The 11,460-nt window shown below is 46.6% G+C and overlaps 1 protein-coding gene across 1 annotated transcript; it reads right to left on the bottom strand.

Annotated features, from left to right (window-relative positions):
- Positions 1–4,653: 4,653 nt before the first annotated feature.
- Positions 4,654–6,333, bottom strand: DDX28 (DEAD-box helicase 28). Its single transcript, XM_056862350.1, has one exon. It carries the CDS (start codon positions 6,331–6,333, stop codon positions 4,654–4,656), a length of 1,680 nt encoding a protein of 559 aa, XP_056718328.1.
- Between the last annotated feature and the right edge of the window lie 5,127 nt (positions 6,334–11,460).

The raw sequence follows: 11,460 nt of genomic DNA, 5'->3' as shown, positions 1-11,460 counted from the left end.
TTACTCATTTGTATGACTCAGTCTAGTTTTGGTATACCAGGGAGGACCCTTGAGCACTGAAAATCTCTTTCCACCCACTTCTGTAGCTTTTGCTCTTTCAAAAAAAGCTGGTTCTCAATACTTAAAAGAAATATTTCACAGCTGTGACACTGACAAACATGTCTGAATTCAGTTTGTGTGTTCACATGGAGACTCCCTAGTAAAAGGATTAATAATTGTAATAAAGCATGTCATTATAAAAAAGATCTTTAAGTGGAGGAGAGGAATGCAAACCAGTTTGGGTCCCTATTTGGGGGAAAGGCAGGGTATAAATAATTTTTTTAAAAGAACTAATCATAATAAATTGGTCACTTTTCTTTGGGCTGTTCATTTGCCCAGTCAAAGAAGATTAATAATTGTAATAAAGCGTATAATTATAAAAAGATCTTTAAGTGGAGAAGAATGCAAACCAGCTTGGGTCCCTATTGGGAAAAAAGGGTACAAATTAGTTAAATAAAAGATTTAAAAAGAACGAATCATAATAAAGTGGTCACTTTCCTTTGGGCTGTTCATTTGCCCAGTTGAAGAATATTTCATTAGTTTACTCGACAACTATGGCTCAAGTATTGTTAAAAGCATTAATTTTATTAGATCCAACCTCCCCAAAAGATACTTTAAACATCAAGAGGTACTTTAATAATCCAATTACCAAAAAAACAAACCCTGCTAGTTTGTATTTATTTTTAAAATTGTAACAAGTGATTATTAACAATGGATTCAATCAAGGGGTCTTAGGTTCCCACTGGGGTCAGGGGATTCCCCCCCTCAAACTCCTGTTTCTTACTGCCGCTTCAACAGCTGGTGGGAGGGGAAAATCAACACCAGGTTTTGCCATACCTGATTTCTAGTACCGATTGAGTGATGTCACACCTTTGCCCGATGGTGCCTCCCGGTGTCCCTGTCCCCCCAGACTCCTGCCAGTAGCCAGGCAATCCTAGTTGTATCCTGCAATCTGTCAGCCAAAGGTTTCCTGGGCTTTCCCCTCCCTCAGCAGACCAACCAGCCCAGGGAAAGTTTATTCCTATGGTCACAGCAGGACATATGTGTAGAATAACAAGCATGCAGGTAAAGAGACTGCAGTGGGGAGGGGGAAAGAGGTGAACCAAGGAGTGATTTCACCCCTTTCTCCTCCCTACTGCAGCCTTCTGACCGCAATGGCTTATGGTTGCCAGGTCCCCACAGAAACTGACGAGGGGCGGGGAGGGACTTACTGGGTGCTGAAGGCCCTTGCTGGTGAGGTGCTGATGTCACCAGCAATGTACCAACACCACTTCCCGTGTGCACCGGAAGTGACATCAGCATGATTCTGGTGATGCTGTGGCATCTGGACAAAAACTCTGTGGTTTAAGCCGGGGAAGGAAAATTGAAACTAGCAGACTGGCAGCTCATGTTAAAGAGATGCATCCCCAAAATCTTTCCTCAAAGGTTGTGATTCACGGGAAACAGGTAGATTACAGGAACCAGGGATAGCTGGAACAGGTTTGCCACACCAAAGTCTTGAGACCACTGGAAGATCAGGAGTTTGACTAATAGGCATAATTATGAAGTGTAAAGACTGCAGTGGAAGTGAGAGAAAGGAGTAACAAGCGAGAGAATGAAGAGCAGAGGATGAATCTGAGAAAAAGCCATTCCACTTACTTAGGCTTTGTTTTGATTCAGGATTAAGCCTGTGGAGATTTATAGGTGATCTTTCCAAGTGCTAATCTGCCTCTTTGCTTAAAGGCACTTGGTTACATAGTGCACCATTATTTCATGTTGATGTGCTTTGAACTACCAGTCCCAAGTGGATGAGGTTTTCGCCTCCGTGCCAAAAAGTTATGATTGTGTATAAATGGAGCCGGCGGCTGTATACCTCTTGTGTCACAGAACTACTGTAAACATGGAAAATGCCACCCTATTTGTGTACCAAACGACGGAAATGTCTTTTGTTTGATTCTGCTCTGTAAATTGGAAAGCACCGCATTAAAACATACCACGCTGTTGTTTGAGACTCACTGTCACCATCAAACGGAGCAATTGACTTGATTAAAACCCATTTGTCTAATCCAACCATACTGCAAACAAGAGTGAGTTGTTTTGTGAACTTTGTTTTGTTTTTTTGTTTTTAAAAAAAGCAAAAGTGGAAGCATTTGGAACACAGTCAGAAGGGTGTTCACCTGGCTGCGCCAAGCAATGGTTGGAAGAAAGGAAATGGAACAGAACGATCTGCAAAAGGTATTAATTAAAACTGCAAGAGAATTGTACTACTGTTAATGTGTTGGATTAATATTAGAATCCACGGTTATTCTGAAAGGTCTTTGAAGCTGCTTTCCTTAAAATGGTTATGGAATACCTCGCTTAAATGCTGAAAACAACCAGAATTGTATATCCAAGAGCAGTAACAACATCAAATAGAAATAACGTAGAAAATGTTATTTAAATATATACACAACTATTAAATATGGATGAACTTTGCTCTGAAAATACATCTTTGGACTGCAGGCTCAAATCCCCACACAGCCCTTAAAGTTCATTGGGTGACCTTGTACCAGCCACTCTCAGCCCTACCAACCTCACAGGGTTGTTGTGAGGATAAAATGGGGAGATCCATACATGCTACCCTGAGCTCCTTGGATAAAAATGGACTACACAGAATTAATTCCCCCCTAGGTTCAAGAAAGAACCATTAAAAAACCCATTTATAGTCTAGTCTTGCTAGTCATGCTAGGAAAGGTTGAGGTAAGCAGGAAAAGAGGAAAACCCAACAAGAGATGGATTGACCCTATAAAGGAAGCCACAGCCCTCAATTTGCAAGATCTGAGCAAGGCTGACAAAGTTAGGGCATTCTGGAGGACATTGATCATAGGGTCGCCATGAGTCGGAAGCGACTTGATGGCACAACACACACACTTGGGGTTTCTATTCTCATCCTCAAACCCAACATTGGCCAATGTTCATTTGAGAAGGGAAAGATGCCTGGAGAATCTAATTGTTTTTTTAAAAAACATAACTATCGCCATGGGACTATCAACCCATCGGCCGGAAGCAAAGGGAAAGACAAGACAGGAGTTCAACTCGCAAACACAGTGGTAGAAAGAAGGGTGGTGGGGAAGGAGCTGTTAACACTCCACATCCTTTGTTTTGTTTCCCTCTTGAAAGTCAGGAAGCAAGAGCAGCAGGTCCTTCAGGTGTGGGGGAGAAGGACTCTGCACCAGCATTGCCTCCTTTCCTACAGGCTTTTCTCCTTCATGTTTAACAGCAGTCTGCCATGCAGAAATTAAGAGATTCATTGTGGGGTTAGATATAGCAATAGGAAGGCTTTTTATCAGCTGTTGCGATAGGCATAGAGTAATGCAGGGCCGGTCAAAGGTAGCAAAAAGCACATTCAGACATCCAAAAAACTCACAGGAATATGCATTCATGTGAGTGTTGCCAACTTGTGAATTGGTCTCTTTTGCCGTGGTTTTGGATGCAGGAACTAGCAGGTGATAAGGCTCAGCTGCACGCCATGAAGGACCTTTTCTCCCCCAATGAGTCTACATGCCAACTTAGGTCTGCTCTACAAGCCTCGCCCCTAAAGGTACTACATAAACAAAGAACAACGGCCTGAGTTTGAATCAGTGTTCGGCCAACAAGCAGTTTGGGCCATGCCGCTCCTTCCACCAAACCTACCTCACAGGATCACTGTGAAGATACAATGTAGGACTGAATGCATATACTATCCTTGACCACTGGATGAAGAGTGAGATGCATGTTAAAGCAAATATTGTGCAGCACTGCATGGCTAATAAGCAGGTGACTGAAAGTGCTGAAGTTCACACAAATGTAGGGAAAGATTGTTATGCGTGAGACATGTTTATAGCACATGTGGAAACACACACATACACAAACACAAGCTCAAGGGGATCCCCCTCTGGCTTTCAATTTTACAATGATAGTAGCTCTTACCAAGCAATCATGAGATATGTCCAACTTTGATGTGGCACCTGTTAACAAACACCAAAGAATCCCACCCCTTTACCTAAAGACTTGACTTTCAGGCATAAATGTTGAACAAAGATGATCTCAATAAACAAACTTGTAATCCACAATGAAAAACATAGCTCAGATACTGATTACTGTTTACTAGGTACATAGCCTAACCGCACCCCCCCGAAACTGAACTCCACAGCACAAGCACGTTTCACAACTGTTGGTTCCACCTTCCTGCATTAATGCAAAAGCTTACACTAATGAGGAGGGTGGGGGAGAGCTAGAAGTCTGACTTCTGTACCAGAATGCCCTCTCTGCCCCAGACAATTAGGTTAAAGCAACAGGGCAGGGTTGCCGTTTCTTCTTAGATCCCATGGACCCCCTAACTGCTAAAAGAGACAGAAGATCAGGTCCAGTATGCCACTCCCCAGCTTCTAACCTTGTCCACACACAAAGTTAGCCAGCACACACAATCATCAACCCATGGCAGTCAAGCAATTCCACAGAAGCAGTTGTTTACACTTGCAACTTTATTTATCACAAGTTTCTTAGGTTGGGTTGCCCAGTTATTTGGCTGTGGTTTTATGGAGGGGGTATTCAGATCCTCAAGTTAAATGTACAAAACAGTATGCTGCACCTTTGATCAGAACCATGAAGTCAGGTTTATTCAAATGCTATTTTAGGCCCAAAGTCTTCGGTTGGGCTCACGTCTCTTTTAAACAGCAGCTTCTTAACCGGAGGCTCCATGCCCGGCAGCGGAGCCCTTTTGCGAGCTGCCGTTTCTATTTTCTTGACCAGGTCTACATCCCACTTGTGGGTGACGTAGCTGACCACAGTCCCTGGAAACTTGCTGCCTGTGCGGCCCACTCGCCCCACCCGGTGCAAGTAGTCATGCAATGTCAGCGGGAAGTCATAGTTGACCACTAGCTCCACCTGCGTGGTGTCCAGACCCCGGGAGGCTATATCCGTGCATACCAAGATGTCGAACTGTCCTTTCTGGAAGCGGGTGAAGATGCTGCCTCTCATAGCTGCCGGCATCTGTCCCTGCAGGCGGAGGTGTTTCACCTTGTGGTCATCTAAGATATAACCAAGCCAGTTGACGGTGCTGGCGCCATTGCAGAAAATCAGAACAGCTCCAGAGTTGGGGCCTCGATCTTTGAGGAGCTGCAGCAGCTCCGACGCTTTGTCGCTGCCCTTCAGGCGCACGAACTTTTGCTCAACGTGAGGTTGGAGGTAGTGCAGATAACTGCTCGTCAGGATGCGGAAGCTGCTCAAGTCGGTGACCTTGCTCAACAGCTCGCCCACCCCCTTTGGGAGGGTGGCTCCCATAGCCACCAGCTGGGTTTTTGGATCCGAGTCATCCCTTACTTCCTTACTGCTTGTGGCAAGGCGAGTCTGCTGAAGTATGTCTTCCACCAGGTCTACAAACGAGGGATCCAGTAAGGTGTCCACTTCGTCCAACACCAGGAAGCACAATTTCTCCAAGGACAGCATCCGCCTTCGCAGAGCCTTGCACAGAGCACCCGGCGTGGCCACCAGAAGATCAGTGGGTCCGGAATGCAGCTTCCGGCGGACAGTGCCTATGCCCCGGCCTCCACCAATCTCTCTCACGTGCAAGCCCAACCTCACGCACAGGTAAAAGGCAACACTGCGGACCTGTCCCGCCAACTCCCGCGACGGCAGCACTACAACAGCGCGGGGGGAGACGATGGACGCATGCCTTGCAAATATGCTCTGTCCTAGGAAGAGCCGCTGGATTAAGGGCAGCAGATAGGCCAGGGTCTTGCCGCTACCTGTCTCCGCAGCACACAAGGCGCTGCGCCCACCCAGCAGGACAGGGATGGCCCGCTTTTGAACTGCGGTGGGTTCAGAGATAGCCAAAGCCTCTTGTAAGGCGGAGGCTACCTGCGGCTCCACTCCCAGCTCCGGGAAAGAGGAGGAAGAATCGGCTTCGTCTCGTTTCTGGGGCGGCTCCTGCCTCGTCCTCTCCAGCTGGAAATAATCCCCCCGGGACAAGCGATGTTTCCAGCCGTCCGAGACCAAGTGCGGCCGCTGCCAGCGCCCTACACTGTACCCCGTGCCTTGGCTCAATTCCTGCCTCCGGCTCCGCAGCAGCAGCTTCCCGGCCCGAGTATTGGGAGTGGCAGCGGCCTCTGCCAGGCGGGCTCTTCGCGCCGCTTTGGACTCGACCTGTTGGAGCCGCCGCTGCCAAGCGTGGGGGATCTGGATCACGTTCTCCTCTTGCGGCGGCTCTCCGGAGGACAGCCGAGCACCGCCGAGAAGAAACCGGCCGGGAGCCCGGAGAAAGGCCGCCTGACGCGCCCCCCAGAAGGAGAACGCCATCGATGGCACTCTCTCGTGGCTGTGCTCTGGAGACGCAGCCTGATGACGCCATACACCAGCGCCGGAGGGGAGGGCCGCTAACTGGCTTCTCTAAAGGCCGTTAAAGAGTCAGCGGCAGTCTGATGACGACATAAATCGCGGGGAGGAGATTTTTTTTAAAATACATTTATTGGATTATGGGCAAAACGGAAACGTCTTTCCATCTCTATAGGGCAGCTTTTCAGAGTTGGGAAAAATTTTTTTTCTCTCTTCGGTAATTGGAGTCGCGGTGTGATGACGACAGATCCCCGCGCTCCGGCGTCAAGGAACGTTTTGAAAAATGGTTCATGGGCGAAAAATAAGTAGTTCCGTCATTATAAGGCAACTGTGACCAAATAAAAACTTATGGGCGAAAAATAAGTAGTTCCGTCATTATAAGGCAACTGTGACCAAATAAACACTTTCTTTTCCCGCTATGGCACCTGTAGCCACGCATTGCGATGACGCGACCCGCGTCCTGATCGTCCGCGGCTAGTTTCCATGGAAACGTAAAAGGGTGAGAATCTTTTATAACTTCTGTCCAAGCGTCGACTGGTTTTTCCCACGAGAAGTTCTCACCAGAGACGTCTTAAGCGACTCTGAACCCCCAGATATTTTGTTAGTCTTTAAGGTGCTACTGGACTCTTGCTCTTTTCTGCCCCAGAAACCCGTTGCGGATGGCGCATTCTCAATTTGACCCGAAGTTCTGCCCGTCTGTGCTTTTTTTCCCCATTCAGAAAACGTTTAGGATGGAAGGAGGGGCAGTAGCTCAGTGGTAGAGCATCGCCTTGGCAAGCAGAAGGTCCTAGGTTCAATCCCCGGCATCTCCAGTTAAAGGGACTAGGCAGGTAGGTGATGTGAAAGACCCCTGCTTGAGACCCTGGAGAGCTGGGTCTGATTCAATATAAGGCAGCATCATGTGATCACAGCAGCTTTTAAATTTTTTTTTTAAATCCCTTTTTAGACACATCCTTGCTTGCTGTCGCTTACAGCTATGTTTTTCAGCTGGATCCTAGCTACATTCTCCTTTTAAGATAATTCACAGTGATCTCGTCAGATCTCAGAAGCTAAGCAGGGTCGGCCCTGGTTAGTATTTGGATGGGAGACCACCAAGGAATACCAGGGTTGCTGTGCAGAGGAAGGCACTGGCAAACCACCTCTTTTAGTCTCCTGCCATGAAAACCCCAAAAGGGGTCGCCATAAGTCGGCTGCGACTTGAAGGCACTTTACATACACACACAGCTGTGTTAGTCTGTCTGCAGTAGTAGAAAAGGGCAAGAGTCCAGTTGCACCTTAAAGACTTAACAAGAATATTTTCTGGCAGGGTGTGAGCTTTCCTGAGCCACAGCTCACTTCTTCAGATACAGCTAGAATGTGAATCCATCTGTCTTTAAGTAGAGGAGAGTGAATTCAGACAAGCATTAGTATGTCAATGTTAACAGTATGTCAATGTGAATAGCAGGCGTGATGGGATAAGGTGTGGTACGCCCTCTCCTTTTAAGAGGGCACTTCGAACAAGCAGAAGGGGAGGCAGCTCATGTCTTTGAGGAAATCTAGCTGCAGAGAGGTGCAGAAGTCCCAGAAAAGGTCCCAAGTTCAATCCCCGGCATCTCCAGTTAAAGGGACTAGGCAAGCAGGCGATGCGAAAGACCCTGCCTGAGACCCTGGAGAGCCGCTGCCCGTCTGAGTCGACAATACTGACTTTGATGGACCAAGGGTCTGACTCAGTATAAGGCAGCTGCGTGTGTTCATGAGTTGCTATTTCCCCCCTTTCAAGTCGAGTTATTGTAATGATACACAGCCCCCGCCCCACGACTTTCCTGACTCCCAAACGGAAGGGGGGAAGAATGTTGTCGCGGAATAGTGACGCAACGTCGCAGCGTTCGGGAGGCGAAGGGCGGCGCGCGGGGGGCGCTCCAGTGGCGGGCGAGAGCCGGAGAGCGGCCAGGCAGCGGAGGCGGGGCGGAGTGCTGCGCGCGGCGTGGGGTGAGTCTGGAGGGGGGCGGCGGGATCCTCCTCAGGCCGCCCCCTTCGCTTCAGCATCCCCTCGGGGGCGAGATGCGTGTTGCTGCGTCTCCAGCGAAGCCTGCCTTCCTCTGTTCCCCCCTGCAAACCTGTCTGCCTGACACGTGTTTGTTCACTTAGCAAAAAGAAGCACCAAAACTAACTAGTCAAACGGTGCAAAGGAATAGTCACTGGCTCGTGCAATGAATGCAAAATGGTGATATAATTATATACAGGTACAAAAACATACAAGGTGACAATATTACAAAATCACAGCCAATGATAATACACTTATATACATGTGATAGCTAAAAGCTACCAAAAGGAAGTCAATATGTCAGCTATCACATGTATATAAGTGTATTATCATCTGCTGTGATTTTGTAATGTAACCTTGTATGTTTTTGTACCTGTATATAATTATATCACCATTTTGCATTCATTGCATGAGCCAGTGACTATTCCTTTGCACAGTTTGACACGTGTTTGTTGGCTTGTTTGTATGAGGCACCTTAGGTAACACGTGGCTGTCGCACCTGGGTGAGTCAAAGAGAGGATCTGGGCTGCCAGTAGCGACCAGTGGCCAATTTCCAGGTAGAAATCGCATCTAAGAGAGCCCTTCTACTCCCTCTGGTTTCCCCCATACATGTATGTGTGTTATGTGCTGTCAAGTCGCTTCCCACTTATGGCAAGCCTATGAATTGATAATTTCATTTATTGTTATTTTATTAAGCACAGATTTATGAGCCCCGTGGTGCAAAGTGGTAAGCTGCAGTACATGGGAGGTTTTGCCTTAGATTTGCCACTCTTTAGATGCACTTTCCCCCCAGCCATATTCTCAAAACTCAACAATAAGCTCCCATGCAGAGTTTTGAGAATTCGGATGGGGAAAATGTGCATTTATAGAGTGGCAAATCCAATGCAAAACCTTCCATGAATAAATGGCCTAAAGCTCTACTCACAACCTGAGTTCAATCCCAATGGGTAGCCAGCTCAAGGTTGACTCAGCCTTCCATCCTTCCGAGGTCGGTAAAATGAGTACCCAGCCTGCTGGGGGTAAAGTGTAGACGGCTGAGGAAGGCACTGGCAAACCACCCCATAAACATAGTCTGCCTAGGAAACATCGGGATGTGACGTCACTCCATGGGTCAGTAATGAACTGATGCTTGCACTTTTACCTTTTTAAGCACAGATTTATTATCTCCCCCATCCTCTGAGGAGCTCAGGGTGTGCGCTTTCTTATGTGGTGCTGCAGACACCTAGACTGATATTTCTAGTGGATTTAAACATTCATGCTGATGGTACCTCATCAGGACTGACACATAATTTTATAGCTTCTTTGACTGCATTGGGTCTCTACCAAATTGTGACTGGCCCAACATGCAAGAGAGGTCACATCCTGGACTTAATTTTTGGTGCTGAGGTCAAGGGCCTATCTCCATTTTAAGTTTTCCAACTCTAGCCTTTCATATAAAGGCTAAAGGTCTCTATAGAGACATGCTCCTAAATTGGCAGGCCATCCAGTCCCTATTCTTCTCTATGCTGACAATTCTGTTTTACTTTCCCTCTCAGCAGTGGGCATATGTGGTGAGCTCTTAAAATCTTTCCACTTTACTGTGCGATTAAATTTCTCCATTTAAATTTACATAAATCCAAAGTAATGGTCATTTCCAAATCTAGACAGCATCAGTCATTCTCTTGGTCAGATAAACATCGAGCACAGTCCTGAAGGAGGGGGGTAGATCAGTGGTGGCTGGGAGTGGCAGAGCCTCACCGCCTCCTCAAACAGCTTTCCCGGCTGCCTTGGAGCCTAAAAAAGCAGTTTTTAAAATTAAAAAATGGGGGAAATGTCCCATTGAAAACAGTGAGGTTGTGCCACCCAAAAAGGTGGTGGAGCCCCGTCGCCTCTCAAAGGGGCGTTCCCAGGGCGAAAGGGCTGTGGAAGCTACCTAACGGCAGCTCCACCCCCAGGAATGCCCCTGCATGCTGGCGTGGGCTTTCCCTTCTGAAAAAGCCCTGCCAACATGGCTGCGGGGGCTGGTGACGCCCAGATGCCAGCATGTTTGTCCCCGTACCAGCATAGGTGCTACCTTATTCTGTGATAAGGTGGCACTTACACTGGCGCGGGGTCACGCCAGCTCTGAAGGAGTTTTGCCCCCCCCTTTCAGGAATGGGCTGATCACTTTGAGCAAGTTTATTCATTGATTTATTTAGGCTTATTATTTCTTCTTCTATTATTTCATGCCTCTCTCTCATGGACTCCCCATTCCTGTTGAACCTTAGCAAGTACAAATACCAGTATGGCAATTATCTGAAGATTTTTCTTTACCAGTGGTGGCCAGTGTATCTCATCAGCTTTACAAGTGTTTTCAGGCAAAAATCACATCCATACAGAGACCCCATATGGAGTATTATGGTGTAACGGATTTGAACCTGGGTCTCCCAGCTCCTAGTCTGATACTCTGACTGCTACTGCCCAATGCAGAAAGTAGATCTTGTCCAGTGGTGGATTACTGGACAGTTTCTAGTGGACCACTGTTAGTTTTTGATTGAAGGTGTGGCCTGAATATGTCTGTGTTTAATACATTTGGCTGCTGACAATGGAACCAATATGAAATATAACTTTCTTCATCCCAGCTGTGGAAACAGAATTTTTATTGATGTGGCTGAGAGAACTCTTTTCTTAGTCACAACACCGCTTTTTCAAATCTTTCCTTGTTTCTTTGTTGATCTAACGCTCTGAGAGAACCTGAAAACTTCAGAAAGAGAGTAGAAAGTGTTAAATTATTACTGTATATTATTAATAAAATATTTTGCATGGTTTGTATATTTTTAAAGAGGTTAATTAAATGGGAAAAGTTTATTCTAGCGAAAGTATATTGTACACTTTTTAAATTTACACAGATTTTAAAGAAATCGAAAAAACAATCAATGTGTTGCACTGGCGGCTCATTCCGCATCTAATCTCCACTATGTATGTTGCTACTTCTTACAAAGCATCTGGGAGAGAGGGAGAGATTTATCATTGCAGCAGTTCATATCTTTGAACACATTCATACAGGACATCTTGGAGAGGTGTTAAATTTTTTTGCAAGCTTAGGAAAG

This window comes from Euleptes europaea, chromosome 17 (assembly GCF_029931775.1).
Source record: "Euleptes europaea isolate rEulEur1 chromosome 17, rEulEur1.hap1, whole genome shotgun sequence".
Taxonomy (NCBI): domain Eukaryota; kingdom Metazoa; phylum Chordata; class Lepidosauria; order Squamata; family Sphaerodactylidae; genus Euleptes; species Euleptes europaea.
The sequence above is the reverse complement of the archived record's forward strand: the minus strand, read 5'-3'. Positions and strand labels throughout refer to the sequence as shown.